Source organism: Cynocephalus volans, chromosome 8, assembly GCF_027409185.1.
Source record: "Cynocephalus volans isolate mCynVol1 chromosome 8, mCynVol1.pri, whole genome shotgun sequence".
NCBI lineage: Eukaryota > Metazoa > Chordata > Mammalia > Dermoptera > Cynocephalidae > Cynocephalus > Cynocephalus volans.
In genome coordinates, this window is record NC_084467.1 from 38,809,446 (window position 1) to 38,833,432 (window position 23,987).

General features: G+C 34.1%; 1 protein-coding gene across 1 annotated transcript in view; it reads right to left on the minus strand.

Moving 5' to 3' along the window:
* STIL (STIL centriolar assembly protein) overlaps positions 1-23,987 on the minus strand; it is a 57,679-nt gene that overhangs the window by 10,941 nt on the left and 22,751 nt on the right. The window contains exons 13-14 of the mRNA XM_063105131.1: positions 13,032-13,197; positions 10,039-10,270 (exon numbers count right to left, since the gene is read on the minus strand). Of these exons, the coding sequence (XP_062961201.1) occupies positions 10,039-10,270; positions 13,032-13,197 (398 nt within the window). The remainder of the gene's footprint in view (positions 1-10,038; positions 10,271-13,031; positions 13,198-23,987) is intronic.

The window sequence follows — 23,987 nt, forward strand, 5'->3', positions numbered from 1 at the left end:
CTATCACACACAAAGTCAAAAGACTAACAAACTGGGAGATAATATTCACAACATATACCACACAGAGTTAGCATCTCTTAGAAGAAAATACTTAAAATTTAAGGGGCAAAGGACCAAAAAACCTATAGAAAAATTGTAACAGATATAAACAGACTTCACAAAGATATCAAAAGGACCCTCAACATGAAAAAGTGTTCAAACTCATATACAATTTAAAAATGAACCGTCATGTAGCTCAGTTGGTTTGAGTGTGGTGCTGGTAACACCAAGGTCCTGGGTTCAATCTCTGTACCAGACAGCAAAACAAAACAAAACAAACAAAAACTAAAACAAAACTGAGATACCATTTATCACCTGTCAGATCAGTAAAAAATTTTATTAAAAAATATGCCAACATTCTCTTGGCGTGGCTGTGGGGAATCAAGTTCTCTCATACACTGCTGGTAAGAATGCAAACTGGTACAACCCTGCTGGAGGGAAATTTAGCAATACCTAAAAAAAATTATATATGCATTTATCTTTGAAGAAATTCTCGTTTCTAAAACAACTCAAAATACACACGCACAAAATAATTCACTGTAGCACTGTTTAATATTTTGTAATAGCAAAATATTGGAAATAATCCAAATGATCATAAATAGGAGAGTATTGATAAAATAATGATATGCCCACACAATGGAGTACTATGCACCTATAAAAAAGAATGAGGAGAATCTCTAGGAACTGATTTGGAGCGACTTCTAAGATAAACTATTAAGTAAAAAAAAGCAAAGTTCAAAATACTTACAACATGCTACTTTTCTACACTTAGTGTAAGAAAAGGAGGCACAAAAAAAATAGGTATGTGAGGGAACTTCAAAAAGTTCATGGAAAGATTTGTGTTATCTTTTAATTCTATTTTTCCACAAACTTTTTGAAGTACTTGTATATATTCATTTATGCCAAAGAAATACAGAAAGAATAAGCCAGAAACTAAAGAGATTGGTTACTTAAAGGGGATGGGTGGGAAAGGGCTGAAAGAAAGAGAATTTGGGAAAAGGCCAGTGGCGATAAGAAGAGGGTGACCCTTCTCTGAATACATGCCTTTTTATATAGTTTGGTTTCTTGGAACCACGGTAATGTTTCACATATCCTCAAAATAAATAAAACCAACCAGTGTGTAGGGGAGCCCAACATGGAATACAAAAAGTAATAAATGAACCTAATGGCATTACAAGCAAATAACATAACCACACTGAAGGGTATAGGGAAGAAACGAACTAACTTAAATAACTCTGGAAAACAGTTTTTTGACTGGATATTGTAAAGCTAAAGACATAAAGAACTACACAAATATTATACTCTAGTTAGTAAATATGTTTCAAAATTCTTAGCAGTTCTGAAACTACTTTATGTGTACACTAGGACTGAACAAATAAGTATAGTACACATAATGAGAGCCATGTTTCTCACTGTTGGAGAACAAAGCTATAAATAAGAAAAGGAAGTGTTGAATTGAAACTGGAGAATCAGTATGGAGTCCAGGAATTAATTAATTAATTAATTTTTTGGAGCTGGCCAGTACAGGGATCAAACCGTGAACTTTGGTGATATCAACAACACACTCATCAACTGAGCTAACCAGCCAGCCATGAAGTCCAGGATTTTTATATACAGACAGATACATCTAGAAATAAATATAGATTTGTGTGTATGCATGAGTTAGCAGGCATATATACAAGCGTTCTTGGAACTTCAAAAAGTTCATGGAAAAATGTGTGTTATGAGAAAAACTATGTATGGATTGCAAAATTTCTTTGCATGAAAATAAACTTACTAACTCGTTATAATATGTCTGAACAGGAGCTAATTTGAGGCACTAAGAAGAGTAAGACATGAGTTTGAAAAGAGCTTCTGCTAAACTAAAGCAAAAACAAACATCAAATTTATGGTAAGGCTGAGTGGAAGAATGGTGAAAACACTGATGCTTTACGAAAAGTTTTATGGGGACAATGGCCCAAAGAAATCAGCAGTTTATGAATGGATAACTTGCTTTAAGAAGGGACAAGACAATGTTGAAGATGAAGCCCACAGCAGCAGACCATCCTCATCAATTTGTGAGGAAAAAATTAATATTGTTTGTGCCCTAAGTAAAAGAAGACCAATGATTAACAGCAGAAACAACAGCCAAGACCACAGACAACTCAATTGGTTCAGCTTATACAATTCTGACTGAAAATTACAGTTGAGCAAGCTTTTTGCTTCATGGATGCCCAAACTGTTGCACCCTGATCAGCTGCAGACTAGGTAGAAGATTTCAATGGAAATTTTTTTTTTTTTTTTTTTTTTTTTTTTAAAGATGACTGGTAAGGGGATCTCAACCCTTGGCTTGGTGTTGTCAGCACCACGCTCAGCCAGTGAGCTAAGTGGCCATCCCTATACAGGATCCGAACCTGTGGCCTTGGTGTTATCAGCACCACACTCTCCCAAGTGAGCCACGGGCCGACCCTCAATGGAAACTTTAAACAAATGCAATCGAAATCTTGATGCATTTCTTAAAAAAATTGTAAAAGGAAATGAAACATGGCTTTACCAGTATGATCTTGAAGAATAAGCACAATCAAAGCCATGGCTACCAAGAGATAGAAGTGGTCCAGTCAAAGCAAAAGCAGACCAGGGGGCGGCCCATGGTTTTCTAATCTAATCTTAAAAAATCTTTAAAGGGCACCCGTTTTTCTTCAGTTAATAATGTAAAAAAGACTGCATGTACATGGTTAAGTTTCCAAGACCCTCAGTTCTTTACGAACAAACTAAATGGCTGGTATCATCGCTTAAAAAGTGTCTTGAACTTGATGTAGATTATGTTGAGAAATAAAGTTTGTATTTTTTTTATGTTAAGTGAAATAAGCCAGACAAAGAAACAGAAATACCGCATGTTCTCACTCATAACTAGCTGCTAGAAAGGAAGAGAGGGAAGAAAGAAGGAAAAAAGGAAGGAAAGAAAAGACCATAACAATAAGTTGAACTTTCAGAAAGAGAGAACAAACCTAAGGATGCTAGAGATGAAGGGGAGGGAGGGAGAAGGCTTGGGAAGTGATAGGTTGGTCAAAGGGCATAAAGAAATATCACGATTTTTAAGAATGAATATTTTAATAACTAAAAACTAAAAAAGAAAAAAGTAACTTGAAAAAAAAATTCCATTTCCACAAACTTTTTGACATCTTCTCATATATATAGGGGTGTGTGTGTGTGTGTGTGTGTGTGTGTGTGTGTGTGTATGTATAGGGTGTGTGTGTGTGTGTGTGTGTGTGTGTATTTATCTGTCTGCTCAGAGGGCCTAGTGTTGCAGATACAGCAAAAGCAAGAGCATACCTAGTGCCCAGATCTTGGTTCCTAAATACCATTCTCTGGTACCAGTGCTCCTGATTTCTGTGTTGTTTCCATGCTGGGGCAGGGAAAATACAACATGAACCTGGAACAACTTGTAGTGCTAGAAAATAAGAATGTGTTCAAAAAAGGATGGGGGCTTGTTCAAAGTAAACAATTGAAAAAACTTCCAATGGCCAGAACTAGAACAAATTGCATAGCAAAATAAATAATAGTAGTATTGAATAACTCACAGAATAAAAGAAATATCCAGGATTCCTTACCGGCATAAGTAAATGAATAAATGTATAAGTGGAGGAGAAGGAATGGTTTCTTTCTTTACAGAAGAATTCCAATTTATAAATATAAAAAAATGGGGAAAATACAAAATCATCATTAGGCAAATACTACAGTAGTAATTGCTGCAAACAAGGTTCATAAATGGGAGAAAGCTTGAGAAGAGGATATTTGCAGAGTTTCAAAGTATGTCTCTCAAGGGGTTTATTTACAGTTGATCCCCCATACCCTTGGGTTCTGAATCCATGAATTGAAAATATTTGGAAAAAAAGAATGATAAAAAATAATGCAAATTTAAACAATAGAGTACAACTCTTTATATAGCAATTACACTGTATTAGGTTTAAGTAATCTAGAGATGAGTGGGTTATATGCAAATAATATGCTATTTTATATAATAAACTTGAGCATTTGTGGATTTTGGTTTCCTCGGGGGTTCCTGGAACCAATCCTCTGAGGATACCAAGGGACAACAGTAGGACTAATTTATTTATTAACTACAAAGGGAAAAATCATAACTTTACAGCTGAGAGAATTGACAGGCATCACCTTTACTGAGTGATCAAGGTTAATAACATAAGATATGCATCCACTGATACAATACACTGAGAAGGCCACAATAACACTTCTGTGGTATTCTTGCCAAAAATACAAAGCCTCAATTTAATCATGAGAAGGTATCAGACAAATCTAAATTAAGAAACATTCTACAAAATACCTGACCAGTACTCACCAAAAGTGTCAAGATCATGAAAGACAAGGAAAGACTGAGGGGCTATCAGAGATTGAATTAAGAAAACATAACTACTAAATCAACATTGGATCCTGGAACAGAAAAAAGATATTACTGGAAAAACTGGTACAATAAGAATTTGCAGTTTAGATTACAGTATTGTGCCAATGTCAATTTCCTGATTTGGATAATTTTACTACAGTAATATAAGATGCTAACATTAGGGGAGGCAGGGTGAAATTTCTGTACTATTTTTCTGACTTTTCTGAAAATCTAAAAATTCAAAATAAAAAGTTAAAAAAAAGATATAATTCTACATTTAGTTCCTTTTTCTCAAATGAAATTTGGTAAAGAAGTCTGAGATCCCGAAGAAGGAATAATATGACAAAAATACAATGTATGTCTAACTTAACAAATAATAAAATTTACAAATAGAGATTAATATAATCAACATTTGGTATCTCAAATACAAAGACACACTGGTCTTACAATCAGGAAGGAGATCTCCAAGTTACCCAGTCCATCTCCTTCCTTAAGATGAGACTGCATTTAAACCAGTAAAGACACAAGTGAAGTTACCTTAATCTCAAAAGAATTTCAGTGAAATTATATTGCATAATTTCCTTTATTATTCACATTTGGAACACTGAAATATCAATAATTAAATCTTATACAATGAGAAAACGTGCCATTTAAAAACAACCCCCCCCCCAAAAAAAAACAATAACCTTAAACAGGAGAAAACATTTGCATGTCATATATCTGATAAGGGGTTAATATCCATAATATATGAAGAACTCCTGCAATTCAAATAACCCTATTTTAAGATGGCCACAGAACTTGAATAGACATTACTCCAAAGAAGATATACAAATGACTAACAAGTACATGAAAAGATACTCAATACCACTAATCAGAGAGGTACAAATTGAACCCATAATTAGATATCACCTCTCACCCATTAGAATGGCTACTATAAAAAATAAAATGTTGGCAAGTATGAGGAGAAATTGGAACCCTTGTGCACTGTTGGTGGGAATGTAAAATGGCACAAGCACTATGGAAAACAGTATGTAGGTTCTTAAAAAATTAAAAATAGAACTACCATGTGATCCAGCAATTCCAACTCTGGGTATATATCCATTAGAACTGAAAGCCAGATTTTGAAGAGATATTTGCACATCCATGTTCATGGGAGCATTCTTCACAATGGCCAAGAAGTGGAATCAACCCAAATGCTCATAGGTGGATGAATAAAAAAACAAAATGTGGTGTACATATATAAAATAGAATATTATTCAGCCTTAAAAAGGAAGGAAATCCTGTTACATGCTCCAACATGGATGAACCTTGAGGACACTATGTTAAATAAAATAAGCCAGCCACAAAAGGACAAATACTATATATTCCATTTATATGAGGTATCTAAAATAGTCAAATTCGTAGAAACAGAAAGAAAAATGATGGATGCCAGGGCTGGGGGGGAAGGGAAAAGGGGAGTTGTTCAATGGGTATAGAGTTTCAAATTCGTGAGATGAAAAAGTTCTAGAGATTTATTTCATAACAATGTGAATATACTTAACACTACTAAACCATACCCTTAAAAATGATTAGGATGGTAAATTTGATGTTACGTGTTTTTTACCACAATAAAAACCCCAAAACTTTAAATGCACTATTAAAATAAACACAAATCTTTATTTTGACAATCAACACTCTTTGAAATTTGGTAGCCAATTTGGCTTTTCAGCTAATCTTTTACAATGTCTCTTGTTTCACTCCATATTTTGTAAAAACTGGATTACTTATAATATTCTGAATTCAGCCCACATATTTTGTTTGCAGTGCAGTAGTTCTCAATATTGTTTGCTCATCAACATCGTTTATAAAGTTTTTAAAAACACTATTTGGACCTCTTCCCCCAGAGATTCTGCACTGGCAATGGGGCGGGATTTATTTTTACTTTCAAATGCCATGGAGTCAAGAATTACTGCTTTAATGCTTTTAATTGGTTCACTTGTCTCTTGTAGATCTTACCTCAAGGATCATTTTAAAAATATGTTTCCTCTATGATATCATTCTAAAACCCTGAGTATGTTCTCTTGCTTCTTTTACCTCCCTTTAGCACCTTTTTATGTCTTAATGTTGCAGATATTCTTATTTATATTACAGCTGTGTGTCTGTCATGTCTTGAGGAAATTTCTCTAAACTCTCTGAGCCTCGGGTTCCTCATCTGTAAAACTGGGAAAATGATATCCACCTCCCTGGATTGAAAACAATGAGACAGAATTAAAGGAGATATAAAGTGCCTAGCACCGTACCAGATATACACAGAGGGTGATCCATAATTGTTAGTTCTCTTCATCTTCTGCTTCACCCCTGTGCCCCAAACATCAGATTCAGACTTTATCTTCAACTAGGTTAACTAATTTAATGAGAACACCAGAAGTCAGATGTAGAAGCAGAAATCCAGCCTTCAGAGATTTTATGGCTTTTTAAAGAATTACTTCCACTCAGCAGGATTTTCGTCACCCAAGCACTTGCAAAGCATTTTTAAGGAGAGTCTTTGTTAGTTACCGAGTTTGCCTTATTCCACCTTTAGCTAAATGATAACAGTAATTAGCTACTAATTTATATATATCAATTCATTTATCCTCACAACAATCTTATGAAACAGGTACTTTTATTATTCCCATTTTATAGATGAGAAAATGGAGTCACCAAGAGATCACAAGACCTGCCTGTGGTCATACTGCTGTGATTTAAGTCCAGGCATTCTGACACCAGAGCCCTTCCTCTTAATCACTCTGCTATACTGTGTGCTCAGGATCTAAAAATATCTGTCTTGATGTCTAACCGAGCAAGCAAAAACAAAAGCTGAAAAAGATATAACTAAAACCTTAAGGATTTCAAACCTCAAAAAACTTAAGATTAAAAAGAAATTTTAAAAGATGATTCCAATATGCCAAGTATTATTAGGTATATCCAAAGTATGGCTTCTAAACAAAAATAAGAATTATTTTAAAAGAAAGTCTCTAAACTGAGAGAACTGCAAGTGGAAAAAAAAAAACATATATATGTATATAAACAAAACAAAGTCTCTATAAATAGCACACACCACTACTTGCCCCTGGGAAAAAGCAATCAATAACCAATCAAGCTGCAAAGCAAACAAATTTTTCTTTCACGGACTGCTTCAATACCAGAAAGCCTAATCCAGCAAGACATCCAAGGGGGAAGCCCAAGTAGTTAGGTGCCATCTATGAATACTCAGCAGTGGGAACCACAGCATGAATGAGACCAAATATTTGGGAAGGATTCTAGAAAAGCACCAAAATCACCATGGATATTGGAGATAGTATTTAATCCAAATCAATATGTTATGCTGAACAAAGATTAGATTTACATCTACTTATGTGTTGGAATCAATAAAGCTGATTAATTGCTCTGAAGAAGCAATTAACTTTGTTCTTTCAATTAACCCAGATCTGTTTCTGAAGTTAAAAACCACAACAGATTGCAGATTTTTAAAGTTCTAACTCGAAAACCTCCACATAATTCTAGAAAGTAGTCTGCACTTTACAGAATTAGGAAGGATAAATAAAGATAACCACAGTTCATTCCTCTTTGGCCTCAGTTTCTATAATTATTTCAGATAAGATATGGCCCTATCTTGGGTCTCACCTTAAATTATTCTTCCTATCAGTGAACATTTATGAAGAAGCTAATATGGGGAATGAGACACTGGGTCAAGTTCTAAAGATAAGAGAAATGAATATGATCCCTACCCTGTAGGAACTCAATCTCGCGGGGGAGACGTACACAAAAGATTTTTTTAATACACCGTGGTACATAAAATGAGTACTTAATTGAATTATATGATTAAAACATATACTAAAAGAAGGAGATGTTTCTCTTTAGATTTCTGGAGGGGCATGTTTATTATTATTGTAATCAGAATAATTTAAAATGTAAAATATTATCACAAGGATTATTATAAAAAAAAAAGTAACCCACTGCTGGTCCTATGCCACCTCACTGCAAAGTTCACTTCTTTTAACTGTTTCATGTGATATTACTCTGACATGGTTTTATACCCACATTATTTTTTTACCTTCAAAATTTATCCTACACCTGATCCCTTCCACCACAAGTCCAAGGCACCTTCATCTCATTTGGTCTTTAGTCAACTAACCAGTCTCCCAACTTTCACTCTTAACCCCCTTTCTACAGAAAACTAGAACGGTCTTCAAAAATGAAAACGAGACCATACCACTCCATTGTCTAAAATCCTCCAATAGCTTTAATGAACAGAGAATAAATTCAAAACTCCTTTTTATATCCTACAGTCTTACATAATTTGGCGGCTGCCTATATCTCTGACTTTATTTCCTACACTCTCCCTCTCAGTCACTATGTCCAGCCACACTGGCTTTCCTGCTTGTTTTTGGGACTGTCAAGCTCATGCCCATCTCAAGGGTCTTTACGCTTGACATTTCCTCTGCCTGGAACACTCTTTCCCAGATATCCTCATGACTGGCTCCTTCTCATTGTTCAGGTCACTGCTCAAATGCCACCTTCTCAGAGAAGAATTCCTTCACCACACCCTACTTAATATATCACCTCACTCCCATGCTATCATCCCAGTTAAGACTCCACTTGATCATCCTGTTTTATTGACTTCAGAACAGTTGTCACTATATGAAATTAAATTATTTGCTGCTTATGTGGTTAAATTCCATAAGGTTAGGAGCTTTGTCTAACCTACTGCTTGTTCACTAGTGCCTAGTTCTATGGTAGCACATAACAGAAGCTCAAATAATATTTGTTGAATTTGTTTTCCAAATTTGCTAAGAATCTGAATTACTTTGGAATCCTTATTTAATAGAACACTTCATAATGAAAAATTTCAAAGAACAATTTAACAAAACAACATACACAATCAATTTCAAAAATTACTAACTCACAGCCAATCTCATTTCATCTATACACCTAGTCATTTCATCTCCTCCAGATTATTTTGAAGCAGATCTCAGATAAAATTTCACATATAAATATTTAGGTTGTATCTCTCAACAATAAAGACTTTTCTATACATAAATGCAATATGGAGAATTTTTAAAATTTTACAAAAGTTTAGGCCCCATTTCCATTTGGAAATATATCCAAGGTGAGGCCTTGAACATATGTATTTTTGAAGTTTTCTTCAGATGTTCTGATTCAGCTAGACTAACACATCCAATGACTGACATCTCTGAATAATTTTGGAAGGCTCAGTATGGTCAGTTACATAGAAAACATACCAGGGAAAGACACCAATGAAAATAGCATTTAGAAAACAAATGGTTTCTGAGTTAGATCAAAACAATACTAGAATTTAAAAAGAGAAAAATCACACAGAATGGTGACTATAATAAATAATGATGCAATGTGTATTCCAAAGTTGCTAAAAGCAGATTTTTAAATGTTTCACCACAATAAGTATGTGAGGTGATGGATGAGTTAATTAGCCTGATTTAATCACTCCACATTGTAAACATACACCAAAACATCACATTATACCCCACAAATATATACAATTATTATATGCCAATTAAAATAAAATTTTTAAAGAAAAAAGAAAATAAGAAGTAGGATGAAATATTGAATCAAAGAGACCTTACTTGGATATAGAAACTGGCTGATTAAATTCTTCTTCCACAGCAATGTTGCTCTCTTCAAAACTGGGAATATCAACTGCTTTTAACAAAGATGCACTCTCTGGAGGACTTGTGACTTCATTATTAATATCAACAGAAAAATTCATGTCCTCACTGGAAATCTTGGTATCATCCTGCTTCAGCTGAGAGTCAGGCTCTTGATCAGCACCTGCTGCATTCCAAAACAAGCTAGCACCTGGAGGTTAAATGATTTAATAGATACTGAAAGAAATATTCAACAATAAAAATAATATTCTGACAAACGTTTGTTAAGATTAGCTATATTATTTTAAAACAAAAAAATAATATAAATTAAAAAACATTTTTAAAAAAATTACCTAGAACTGTTTTCAGCTTGTATTTCTTTAGAAATGCCACACAGAAGTAGGTGAAAGGAAGAAAATCAGGGGACAAAGGAAAAGAGACATCCTGGGCCCTGGCTCTTCAGGAGTGGCTCTGAAATGAACTGCTTTACATATTAAGGTCCTCAATATAATTTGTGGGGTGGGGTATGTGTGTTACAAATTGCTGCTTTAAATAATAGGCGAAAATTTATAAAATACAAATCCCTAGGTTCACTGGTTTTGATCCTTAAATACAATATTTTGGATACTGTATTAGTGATGCATCAAACATATGCAGTATCAGGTAAGTATTTAAAAATCAAATGTTTCCCAAACTTGCAAATGTGTTATTATCTGCTTACTGTTTTGTTTTTTTAATTAATTCATTTTATTTTCATCTAGCCTCATCATTTCTGCAAAATCATAGATTTGATGTGCTCCTTATATCTTTTCCAAAACTCATAAGAGTAAATACACCTACAAATTTAAAAATATTCACCTATATACCACCCCAAATCACCTTTTGAACCATGAGCTGTACACATTCTGCAACTTGAGAAATTATGCTATACATGAGAGGTCTTCAAAAAGTTCATGGGAAGATTCATATTATCTTTTAATTCTATTTTTCCACAAACTTTTTGAAGTACCCTTGTATAATGGATTAAAGAAATGTTAAAACCAAAATGTAAATATGAGCCAAAATGGTTTCTACTTTGAGGGTCTATTTGGGTGATTTTACAAAAATAAATTACTAAAAGCAAGATTTAATTTTGCATTCACTAATTTTTTTTTAAAAGACAATTCTGAAAAATCTAGATAGGTACTACTATTCTTCTATATATCAATATGGACTTTTAGGGAGTTAAGTATATTATAGAATAAGTGTGCTATTAAAAGTCACTTAGTTCAAATGACTATTCTACATATAAGTAATAACTACATATAAGTAACAACATATATATAAATAATAACTCAACATGAATCTATGAAGTTTTAAAATATTTGAATTCTGTAGAACATGTTTTAAAACTTAAATTATTTCAAAATATCAATTCAAACATGTGAATGACTTCATTCAACTATCATTTATTTATTCACCACACACCATGTTTCAGGCATCATGTTAGGATTTAAAGCAAGGATTATACAGAATTTCTGTGTTTCCCTCACTCAGTTTCCCCTGATGTAATCATCTTACATTACCAATATACATTTGTCAAAATCAAGAAACAACATTGGTACATTACTATTATTAAACTCCAGGCTTTGCATATATTTCACCAATTTTTCCACTAATGTCTTTTCTGTTCCAAGATCCAATTCAGGATACCACATTGCATTTAGCTGGAATAACTTTTTGTAGAGGGTTAGAAATCTTGATTCTCATTTGACTTTTAGAATAGGGTTTTTAGGTAATGCATGTATGGGACAAAAGTCCTCAGTTAAGAGACAATGGTCCATAGCCAGTGAGCAAAAGCCCATCTAATAAACTCTAATCACTGTTTAGGTATGGGATTGGATACTTTAATGATTTTAGAGCTAACAGGTGGTTGACATACCAATCCTGTTAAGATATTTTAAAGAATTGCTGAAGGAAAAATGTGAAAAAATGTTTGCTAAGGGCAAACTATTTGTTGGTGGAAACTTTAGAAACAATTATACTTAGATTTAATCATAAGAATGTAACTTTTGCTTAAATCATTTAAGGAAAGGTTATATTTTAGATAATGATTGCAGTTTGACCAACTTAGCTTTTCACAAATTGTACTTTAGAATGTCACATTGTTAATTTTAATGATGTTACTAGTTTCTATTGCTTAAGCTATACTTAGCCACACATAACTTTTGTCACACTGCCCATGTTTTTGTGTCCTTTCGAAATGATTGAATCAACTGATTTTTCTTGTGAAACTTCCTTTTCTTTACAATAAAAACAGAAGCTAACTTTGAGTCAGGGCTGTACCTAGTTTTCTCCTTCTAACAGAGGAGTTGCTGAGGTGTACAGTCGCTTTGGGCTTCTCATTGCATTCATGTTGCTTTGAGTAATCCCTTTTTGTGTCTCCATTACAGAGAGAAGTGTAACAATTTTTCAGTCCTTACTCTTTCTCATTGCCACATCCAATTAGTTATCAAATCTTATCAACACCCTACATGACCCTTCCTCGTCATTCTTATCACCAGCACAACTACGACACAGAGTCTTGGTTTTCTCACTGAGCCCATGTTACTTTCTCTATCCAATCTGTTCTCTCATTCCTTAACTCCACCTACTGAAATCTTACATACCCTTCAAAGCCCAGATTCAATAATACTGCATAGATGAAACCTTTCCTGATCCTTTAAACTACAAATGATTTCTCTTATTAGAATTGGGTCCAGCCTAGAAAAATAAGAGAACTAAACAATATCGTGTTTTGTGGTTTCATATCTGTTTTCAGGTATAGTTTCATTTTATAAAGAGTTAAATTACACAAAGACCTAAACAATTTATACTCTCATCACCTTGGTTTTGGTTATATTGAACTGTGAACCAATTGCAATGTAAAAATTCAAAAAGTGGATATAAAAAACATTTTTAAAAAATTCCTTATGAATAAAAAATGAAATTACCTGTGCTCACAGCAATGCTTACACTTTTTCTCATGTTCAAGCCAGGGCAAGACTGTGCTTCCATGGAAACCAACTCCATCTGTCTTGCAGCTTGCACTGTGTCATCAACAGCAGTCGTCTGAGGGGAACAAGGGTTCTGAGACTGTGCTTCCAACAAACGCTGAATCTGTATCAATTAAAGACATACTTTAAATTGACAGTGAAGTAATCAACAAACTTGGCATCAGAGTTTAATAATGAATTACAAAGTGCCCCAATTTTCTCACATTTCAATTATATCATACCATGAAGCTTATTCAATATAGAAAGTCATTATCATTAGCTGTTAAGAAGAACTTTAAGCTAAGTATAAATATGAGTGAAACATTAAAATGTTTAGATTAGTATTCATAAATTGACACTGATATAGAAAATTCTGAAATATTTTCAAGTTACTATTTCAACTGAACATTTTATTCCTATTTCACTTATAAATTAAAAGATTAGAGGTATCCTCTGACTCCATGTGACAAATATTGAACATTCTATACAACATTCTTCTCATAAAGGTTAATCAGAATTTCTCATGTTTGTCCATGCTGAAACTGAAAATATTACTAACAATAGCTAACACTTATTAAGTGCTTTTTGTTTGCAAGCTTTTAATTATAATTTTTACAATAAGACCGTGAAGAGTACACTACTATTAAATTTATTTTACAGATAAGAAAACCTGAGGCATTGAAAAGTTACTTGTCCAGGTCACATAACTAGCAAGTAGCAAAGCTGAGGTTCAAACACCAAAAGGCTTCCCTCCTTCTTTTTAAATTGAGATATAATTCTCATACCACAAAATTCATTGCTTTAAAGCATACAATTCAGCAGTTTTTCATATATTCACAAAGTCTGCAAACATTAGCACTAATTCCATAACATTTTTATCAACCCCCAAAAAACTGTTTGCATTAGCAGTCACTCCCATTGCTCGTCTCCCCAGTCCCTGGCCACCAGTAATATACTTTCTATCTCTATGGATTTCCCTCTCTGGACATTTCATATAAACAGAACTATATAATATGTGGCCTTGTGTCTGGCTTCCTTTACTTAGCATAATGTGTTCAAGTTTCAACCATGTGGTAGCATTTATCAATACTTTATTCCTTCTTATTGCTGAGTAATATTCCATTGTATGGATGTTATATTGTGTTTATCCATTCATCAGTTGACAGATATTTAGGTTGTTTCCACTTTTGGCTATTATGAATGGTGATATGGACATTTATATACAGGTTTTTGTATGGACATATTTTTTCATTTCTCTTGGGTATATACCTAGGAGTGTAACAGCTTCCCTTTTTAAACACTGTAACTGTCTATTTCCCTATAAATGGTACTATGGTGTTCAACTACTATCATTTATTTTAGAGGATTAACCTTATTAATATTGGAAAATAATTATTATCAATAAATTATTAAGGTCCATAGAAATATGAGGGGTCCTCAAAAAGCTCGTGGAAACATTCATATTGTCTTTTAATTCAATTTTTCCATAAACATGGCATTGGTGTCATGTGAACTTAAGTTTAAATATCACTGTGCTACCTTTCGGAAAAGTTATTTAACTATTATGAGCTTCAATATCACCTAACAATAAGGTTGTTGTGAGAATTAAAAGAGATAAAATAGCTGTAATTTGTTGAGTGCTTACTATAGTCAGGTCCTATACTAAGCACTTTATATATATTAACTCATTTAACCTTCAAATCTATGTACTGATCATCTCTCCCATTTTACACGAGAAAAGTAAGGTTTAGAGAGATCATGCAGGAAAGACTCTAATAGAAGACATATACATATTCAGGGCCTAAAATTAATCAGCCAGTATGTTTTAAAAATGTATTTTCTTCTACTACCTTTATTTACAGGAGAAAGAAAATAGACCTGTACCTCTCATCATATACCAAAATCAACTCAAGATGGATTAAAGGCTTAAGTACAAGACCTGAAACTATAAAACTAGATGAAAACATAGGAGAAACACTTCAGGACATAGGACTGGGCAAAGACATTATGAATAAGACTCTAAAAGCACAAGCAACAAAAGAAAAAATAAATAAATGGTACTATATCAAACGAAAAAGCTTCTGCACAGCAAAGTAAATAATCAACAGAGTGAAATGACAACCTACAGAATGGGAGAAAATATTTCCAAACTATACATCCAACAAGGGATTAATATCCAGAATATACAAAGAAGTCAACTATACAAAAAAAAAAAAAACCCAACTAAAAAACGGACAAAGGAGCTGAACAGACATTTCAAAGAAAGACATTCAAATGGCCAACGGGTACTTTAAAAAATGCTAAACATCACTTATCATTAGGGAAATGAAAATTAAAACCACACTGAGATAGCATCTCACCCCAGTTAGACTGACTTTTATCAAAAAGACTGAGAATAACAAATGCTGGTAAGGATGTAGAGAGAGGGGAACTCACTGTTGGTGGGACTGCAAATTAGTACAGCTTCAATGGAAAACAGTATGGAGATTTCTCAAACAACTACAGATAGATCTACCATACAATCCAGCAATCCCACTTCTGGGTATATACCCAAAGGAATGGAAATCATCATGTCCCATGTTCATCGCAGCTCTATTTACAATAGCCAAGATATGGAACCAACCTAAATGTCCATTGATGGATGAATGGATAAGAAAAATGTATATACACACTATGGGATACTACTCAGCCATGAAAAAGAATGAAATTCTGCCATTTGCAGCAACTGGATGAGCTTGGAGAAAATTATGTAAGTGAAATAAGCCAGGAATAGAGAGATAAACACATGTCCTCACTCATAAGTGGGAGCTAAGAGAGAAAGAAGGAAAGAAAGAAAGATCACAGTGGGGCTTTGGACTGGCAGAGGGAGAGAACATAGATCTAGGGATGCTGGGGGTGGAGGGGGAGGGAGGTTGGGGAGACGTTGGGTAGGGGACATGGGGAAAAATGGCAATTTTTGGTAATAGGCATGCTGATAGCATTGGTCTGATCATCACATCTTGGACACAAGTCATGACTATCAGCTTTATACTCCATAAATATGCATAATCAAAAAAAAAAAAAATCCTGGAAATAAAGAATACATTATCTAAACTGAAAAGCCTGAAAGAAAGCTCCTAAAGCTGACTTGACCAAAAAGAGGAAAGAATCAGTGAACTCAAAGACAGAAGATACAAAATTATCCAATCAGAGGAGGAAAAAAAAAAAAGAAGAAAAATAAAACAGAATTGCAGTAATTATGGATGGGACTCATTCAAGTGAAGTAACTTCTGCATAATTGGTGTACCCAAAGGAAAAAAAAAAGGAAGAGGTCTGGAAAGCATATTTAAAGATTAATGAACAAAAATTTCCCAAGTATGGAGAAAAATGACAGCACCCTGGCTCAAAGGTCACCAATCAAATTCAATCCAAAGAGAAAAACTAAAGGCAAATCATAATCAAATCATCAAACACCAAAGAATACTGAAAACAGCAAGAGCAAAGAAACACACATTCAACAGAGCCCCAATAAGCTCTCGGCAGATTTCTCAGTAGAAATCCCACAGGCCAGGATACAGTGAGGTGATATATTCAAAGCGATGAAGGAAAAAGACTATCAACCAAGAATTCTGTATCCAGCAAAACTAACCTTTAAATATGAAGAAGAAATAAAGTATTTCGCAGACAAATGAAATCTAAGGGAATTCATCAACACTAGACCTGCCTTACAAGAAATGCTTGATAGAGTTTGGATGTGTTGTCCCCTCCAAAACTCATGCAGAAATTTGATCCCCAGTGTGGCAGTGCTGGAAACTGACTTGAGTCATGGTGGCAGATCCCTCATGAATGGATTAATGCTCTCCCAGGGGGGGAGGGAGGATTAATGAATGAGTTCTCGCTCTATTAGTTCCCACGAGAGCTGTTTGTCTAAAAGACACTGGCACCTCCCCTGTCTCTTGCTTCCTCCTGCCATGTGATCTGCTTGTACCCGCCAGCTGCCTGCCGCTTTCTACCATCAGTAGAAGCAGCCTGAGGCCTGTGCCAGATGCAGCTGTCCCAGAATCGTAAGCCAAATAAACCTCTTTTCCTTATAAATTACCCAGTCTCAGATATTTCTGTAATAGCAACACAAACAGATTAAAACAACACTAAAGGGAGCTCTTCAAGCTGAAAGAAGACAACACTAAAGTGTAACAAAAAAAATTTCAAGGAACAAAACTCACTAGTAAAGAAAGTACACATTCTCAGAATATTCCAGTGTTGTAAGGGTGATGAATAAACCACTTATACCCTTACTATGAAGACTAAAGGACAAAACCAACAAGATAATAACAAATTCAACAACCGTATAAGAGATAGACAATATTAAAAGATGTAATCTGAAACAAAATGTCAAAAAGCGTGGGGGTGGAACAACATTAAGGCTTTGGTTTTTTCCTTTTCCTTAGTGACCAAAGCAAAATTGTTATTAGTTTAAAATAATCTTTTATAACTATAACATGTTTTTTTGTAAGCCTCATAGTAACCATAACACAAAAATGTATAATAGACATACTAAAAATAAATAGGGAGAAATCAAAATACACTACCAGACAAAACCACTTAATAAAAAAGGAAGAAAGTTTAAGACTGGAAAAAAGTGAAAAAGGATCTACAAACAACCAGAATAAAAGTAATAAAATGGTAGTAAAAAGTCCCTATATATCAATAATAACTCTAAATGTAAATGGATTAAATTCCCCAATTAAAAGACATGGGGGCTAAATGGATTTTAAAACAAGAGTCAACAATATGCTGCCTACAAGAAACTTACTTCATCTATAAGAACATACATCAACTGAAAGTTAAGGGATGGAAAAATATATTTCATGCAAATGCAAATCAAAAAAGACAGGACTAGCTATTCTTAGATGAAATAGATTTTAAGCCAAGAAAAGTAAAAAAAAAAAAAAAAAAAAAAAGACAAGGAAGGTCCCTATATAATGATAAAGGGATCAATTCAACAAGAGGATATAACAATTCTGAATATATACACACCTGACTCCAGCCCATCCAGATTCATAAATCAATACTACTAGACCTAAGGGGAGAAATAGATTCCAATGCAATAATAGTTGGGAACTTTAATAACCCTCTTTCAGCAATGGACAGATCATACAAACAGCAAATTAACCAAAAAACATTAGAGAATGTTAGAATCTCTACTCTAGACCAAAGACCTAACGGGTATTTATAAAACATTTCATCCAATGGCTGCAAAATAAACATTTTCTCAGCAGCACATGAAACATTCCCTAGAATAGATCATATGTTAGGATACAAAACAAGTCTCAACAAATTTTAAAAAACTGAAATCATATCAACTATCTTGTTGAACCACAATGGAATAAAACTAGAAATCAGATAGAGAAGGGACATTGGAAAATGTACAAATACATGGAAATTAAACCGCATGCTCCTAAATAATAGATGGGTCAAAGAAGAAATTTAAAAAGAAAATTAAACAATACCTGACGCTAAGTGAAAATGAAAACACAACATACCAGAACCTATGCAAAAGCAGTTTTAAGAGGGAAATTTAAAGCAATAAATGTCTACATTGAAAAACTATTAAGACTTTAAATAAGCAATCTAATGTTACACCTCAAGGAAAAAGAAAAACAAGAACAACCCAAGCCCCAAATCAATAGCAGAGCAATAGCAAAGATCAGAGCAGAAATGAATGAATCATAGATTTAAAAAAATACAAAAGATTGATAAAACAAAGAGTTGGTTTTTTTGAAAAGATAAAATTGATACACCTTTAGCTAGGATAACAAAGAAAAAAAGAGAGAAGACTCAAAATAAAATCCGAAATGAAAAAGGAGACATTGCAACTGATACTACAGAAACACAAAGGATCATAAGAGACTATTATGAACAACTATATACTAACAAACTGGCAAACCTAGAAGAAATGGATTGATCCTTGGACACATACAACTTACCAAGGTTGAATTACGAAAAATTAGGAAACCTAAACAGACCAATAACCAGTAATGAGAATGAAGCAGTAATAAGTCTCTCAACAAAGAAAACCCCAGGACCAAGCAGCCTCACTGCTAAATTTTACCAAACATTTAAAGAAGAACTAATACCAATTTTTCTCAAACTCTTCTGAAAAACTGAAGAGGAGGGAATACTTCCAAACTCATTCTTTGAAGCCAGCTACCCTCACACCAAGACCAGAAAAAGATATAACAAAAAAGAAAACTATAGGGCCGGCCCCGTGGCGCACTCAGGAGAGTGCGGCGCTTGGGTGCCCAGCGGCCGCGGGTTCGGACCCTATATAGGGATAGCCGGTGCACTCACTGGCTGAGTGCGCTGCGGGCAACACCAAGCCAAGGGTTGCGATCCCCTTACCGGTGACAAAAAAAAAAAAGAAAAGAAAACTATAGACCAATAGCCCTAATGAACATAGATGCAAAAATCCTCAACAAAATACTAATGAACAGAATCTAACAACATATTAAAAGGATCACTCACCAGGACCAACTGGGATTCATCTCAGGGATGCAAGGAATAGAAGGAATATACCTCAACACAGTGAAGGCCATATATGACAAACCCACAGCTAGTATACTGAATGGACAAAAACTGAAAGCTTTTCCTCCAATCTGGAAAAAGATTAGAATGCCTACTTCCCCTGCTTTTATCCAACACAGTACTGGAAGTTCTAGCCTGTGCAATACAAAAGAAAGCAATAAAGGGCATCTGAATCAGAAAGAAGGAAGTCAAACTATTCCTATTTGCAGATAACATGATATATACATAGAAAACCCTAAAGACACCACCAAAAATTACTAGAATAAATGAATTCAGTAAAGTAGCAGGATACAAAATCAACACACAAAAATCAATAGTGGTCCTATACATTAATAATAAAATATCTTAAAAAGAAATCAAGAAAATAATTCCTTTCACAATAGCTACTTCCCCTCCCCCCCAAAAATGAAATACGTAGGAGAAAATTTAACCAAGAAGATGAGAGACCTCTACAATGAAAACTACAAAACACTGGTGAAAGAAACTAAAGAAAGAAGAAGAAAAAAGAAAGAAGGAAGAAGAAGAAGAAGAAATAGAAATTGAAGATGACACAAATAAATAGAAATATATCCCCTGTTCATGGATTGGAAGAATTAATATCATCAAAATGTCCATATTACCCAAAGCAATCTACAGATTCAATGCAATCCCTATATAAATACCAATGACATTCTTCATACAAATAGAAAAAACAATCCTAAAATTTGTATGGAACCCCAAAAGACGCCATATATAGCCAAAACAATCTTAAACAAAAAGAACAAAGTTGGAGGCATAACACTACTTCAAAATATATTATAGTATAGCTTTAGTAACCAAAACAGCATGGTACTGGCAGAAAAACAGACAAATTGATCAATGGAACAGAATAGAGTCCATGCATCCACAACCAACTGATTTTTGACAAAGGTTCCAAAAATATTCATTGGGAAAAGGACAGCCTCTTCAATAAATGATGCTGGGAAAACTGAACATCCACATGCAAAGACTGAAAACTAGACCCCTCTTACCATACACAAAAATCAACTCAAAATGGGTTAAAGACCCATATTTAAGGCCCAAAACTATGGAAGTACTGGAAGAAAACATATGGAAAACGCTACACTAAATGGGAGTGGACAGTGCTTTTTTGAACATGACACCAAATGCACAGGCAACTAAAGCAGAAATAGACAAATGGGACTACATCAAACTAAAAACCTTCTGTATGGCAAGGGACACAATCAACAAAGTGAAAAGACAACCACAGAATGGGAGAAAGTGAGGGCCAGCCTGTGGCTCACTTGGGAGAGTGTGGTGCTGATAACACCAAGGCCACGGGTATGGATCCCTATATAGGGATGGCCGGTTACCTCACTTGGGAGAATGTGGTGCTGATAACAGCAAGTCAAGGGTTAAGATCCCCTTACCCGTCATCTTTTATAAACAAACAAACAAACAAACAAGCAAATAAAAGAATGGGAGAAAGTGTTTGTAAACTACACATCAGAAAAGGGGCTAATATCCAGAATACATAAGGAACTCAATAGCAAAAAATTAAATAACCCAATTAAAAAGTGAGCAAAGGACCTGAACAGACATTTCTCAAAAGAAGACATACAAATGGCCAACAAGTGCATGAAAAAATGTTCAACATCACTGCTCGTCAGGGAAATGCAAATTAAAACCACAATGAGATATCACCTTACTCCAGTTAGAATGACTATTATAAAAAAGCCAGAAAATAACAAATTTTGGAGAGAATGTGGATAAGAAGGAACTCTCCCACACTACTGGTGAGAATGTAAATTTGTATAGTCATTGTGGGAAACAGTATGGAGATTTCTCAGAGAACTAAAAATTGAACTACCATATGACCCAGCAATATCACTACTGGGTATACACCCACAGGAAATGAAATCAATATATCAAAGAGACACCTGCACTACATGTTCATTGCAACACTATTCACAGTAGCCAAGAGATGGAATCAACCTACATGCCCATCAACAGATGAAAGGATAAAAAAACTATGGTATATATACAATGGAATACTATTCAGCTATTTTTTAAAAAATTAAATACTGTCATTTGCAGCAAAATGGATGGAACTGGAGACTACTACCACGTTAAGTGGAGGAAGCCAGACCCAGAAAGACAAATAATGCATGTCTTACTCATACATGGAATTTTTTTAAAAAAGAAAAGTGGTTCTCATAGAAGTAGAAAGTAGAATGTTTACCAGAGGCTAGGAGGGGAGTGTGACAGTGGGGAGGGAAAGTGGTGGATTAACAGGTACAAAGCCATGCTATCTATTCTAAGTTAATCAATGTATAGTACACACACGTATTGAAACAATACACTGTATCCCGCAAACATGCACAAATAAATATTAAGATATAAAAAAGTAAATAAAACTGTGAAAAAAGAACATGTCTTTTTTAAAAAAAGTAAAACACTTAAGACAAACTGTAAGAAATATCACATACATATATAAGGAACTAATTTCCTTAATATTCAGTGAGCTCTTATAAATTATTTAGAAAAGGACTTAGTAGAAAATGGGTAGATACTTTTTACAGAAAGAATACAACTGGCCGATAAACAATAATTAATATTACTTATAATAACACAATACAAATTAAAAGTTTCTACTTAGAAAACTGATAATAATTTAAGAGTTTGATATGTCCAGTGTTGGAGAGGTAGAAAAATGGTTTTGGAGTGTTAAGTTGGTATAATCTTTCTGATGGTCATTTTCACTCATTCAACTAACAAAATATGTATCAAGCAACTATTATTACATGTCAAGTATTATATAAGGTGCTAAGAATACATGATAAATGTAAGGTCCCTCTGTAGAGCTTACTTTCTATCAGAGATAGACCAAAAAAAAAAAAAAAAAAAATGAAATTAAGGACTGAATGATAAGAAGGAAATAGCCATTAGAAGACCAGAGGAGAAATGTTTCAAAGTGAACTGCAAGCTAAAGTGTAAACATGCTCTGGCATGTTTGAAGAACAAAAAGCACACCTCTGTAGTTGAAGTATAGTGAACATGGAAGATAGTGGTAAGAGATATGTTGGCAGAGGGAGAGAGAAGGCAAATAGCAGAGGGCTTTGAGGGCCAAGGTAAGAAATCTGGATTTTATTCTAATTGCAATGAAAAACCATTGGTGGATTTTGAGCAGGAGTACTATGATCTGATCTGAGCTTTAAAAAGACAGTTGTGATGTTTCCAACAACAGGAAAACATGAAGGGACAGTACTGGAAGCAGCAATATATTGTTATGATTAGATAATGGTTTGAATTAGGGTGGTAGCAGGGAAGATGGTAAAGAGTAGTTAAGTTCAGGATATATCTAGAAAGTAGAGCCTGGGTTTTTGACTCCTGAGAATTTGGCCTGAGTGACTGGATGAGAGGTGATATGAGTAAATGAACTGAGATAATAATGATAATGAAAATAATAGTAATAGTTAACATTTACTGAGCACCAACTATAGGCCAGGCTCTACTGTAAGCCCTTACTTAGTAACTCATTCAATCCTTAGAACTCCATACAACTATGCATATCCCTATTTTGTAAATGAGGAAAGTGAAGTCAGGGAGGTAAGGTAACTTGCCCAGTGTCACGTAACTTGTGTTACCTAGAAACTGGACTAGCATCCAAGGAAATCTGGTGCCAGAACCTACTTCCTTAACCGCTACACCAAAATGAGACTTGAAATAACAGGAGAGGAACAAGTTTCAGGTATCTTCAAACATTTAAAATTTATGTTCCTTTTGACTTCACAATTTTATCATAAGGAATCTATGGTATAGAGACACTTGCACATATGCAGTTAGATGCAAGTATAAGGATATTCACTGTTGCATTGTTTGCAACAGCAGAAACATCAAACTGTTTAAATATTCCAACAGAAGAAAAATTAGAAAATTTGCTGTACTCTTTATAACAGAATCCTCTGCAGAATAAGGGAGTTCTATATGTACGAAGGGACTTCAAAAAGTTCATGAAAAAATGGAATTAAAAGATAATACACATCTTTCCATAAACTTTTTGAAGTCCCTTCATATAGAAAATGTCTAAGGTACTTTTTAAAAAAATGGTACCCAAACAAAAAGTTCATGCATGAAGAAAACACTATGTGAATTTACCACAGAAACACTTCCTATATCATATTTTGTATTCTCCAACTATAATGATTCAGATAATCTAGACCAGAGCCTGCAGTCTATAATATTACATTTTAAATATACAAATCTCAAGAAAATAAGATTTCTAAATAATGTAAAGGATCCTTTAAGCCTCTATTAGTCTTTTTTTTTTTTTAAACAAGACAGGAAATAAATAAGAATTCTTTTCAATGT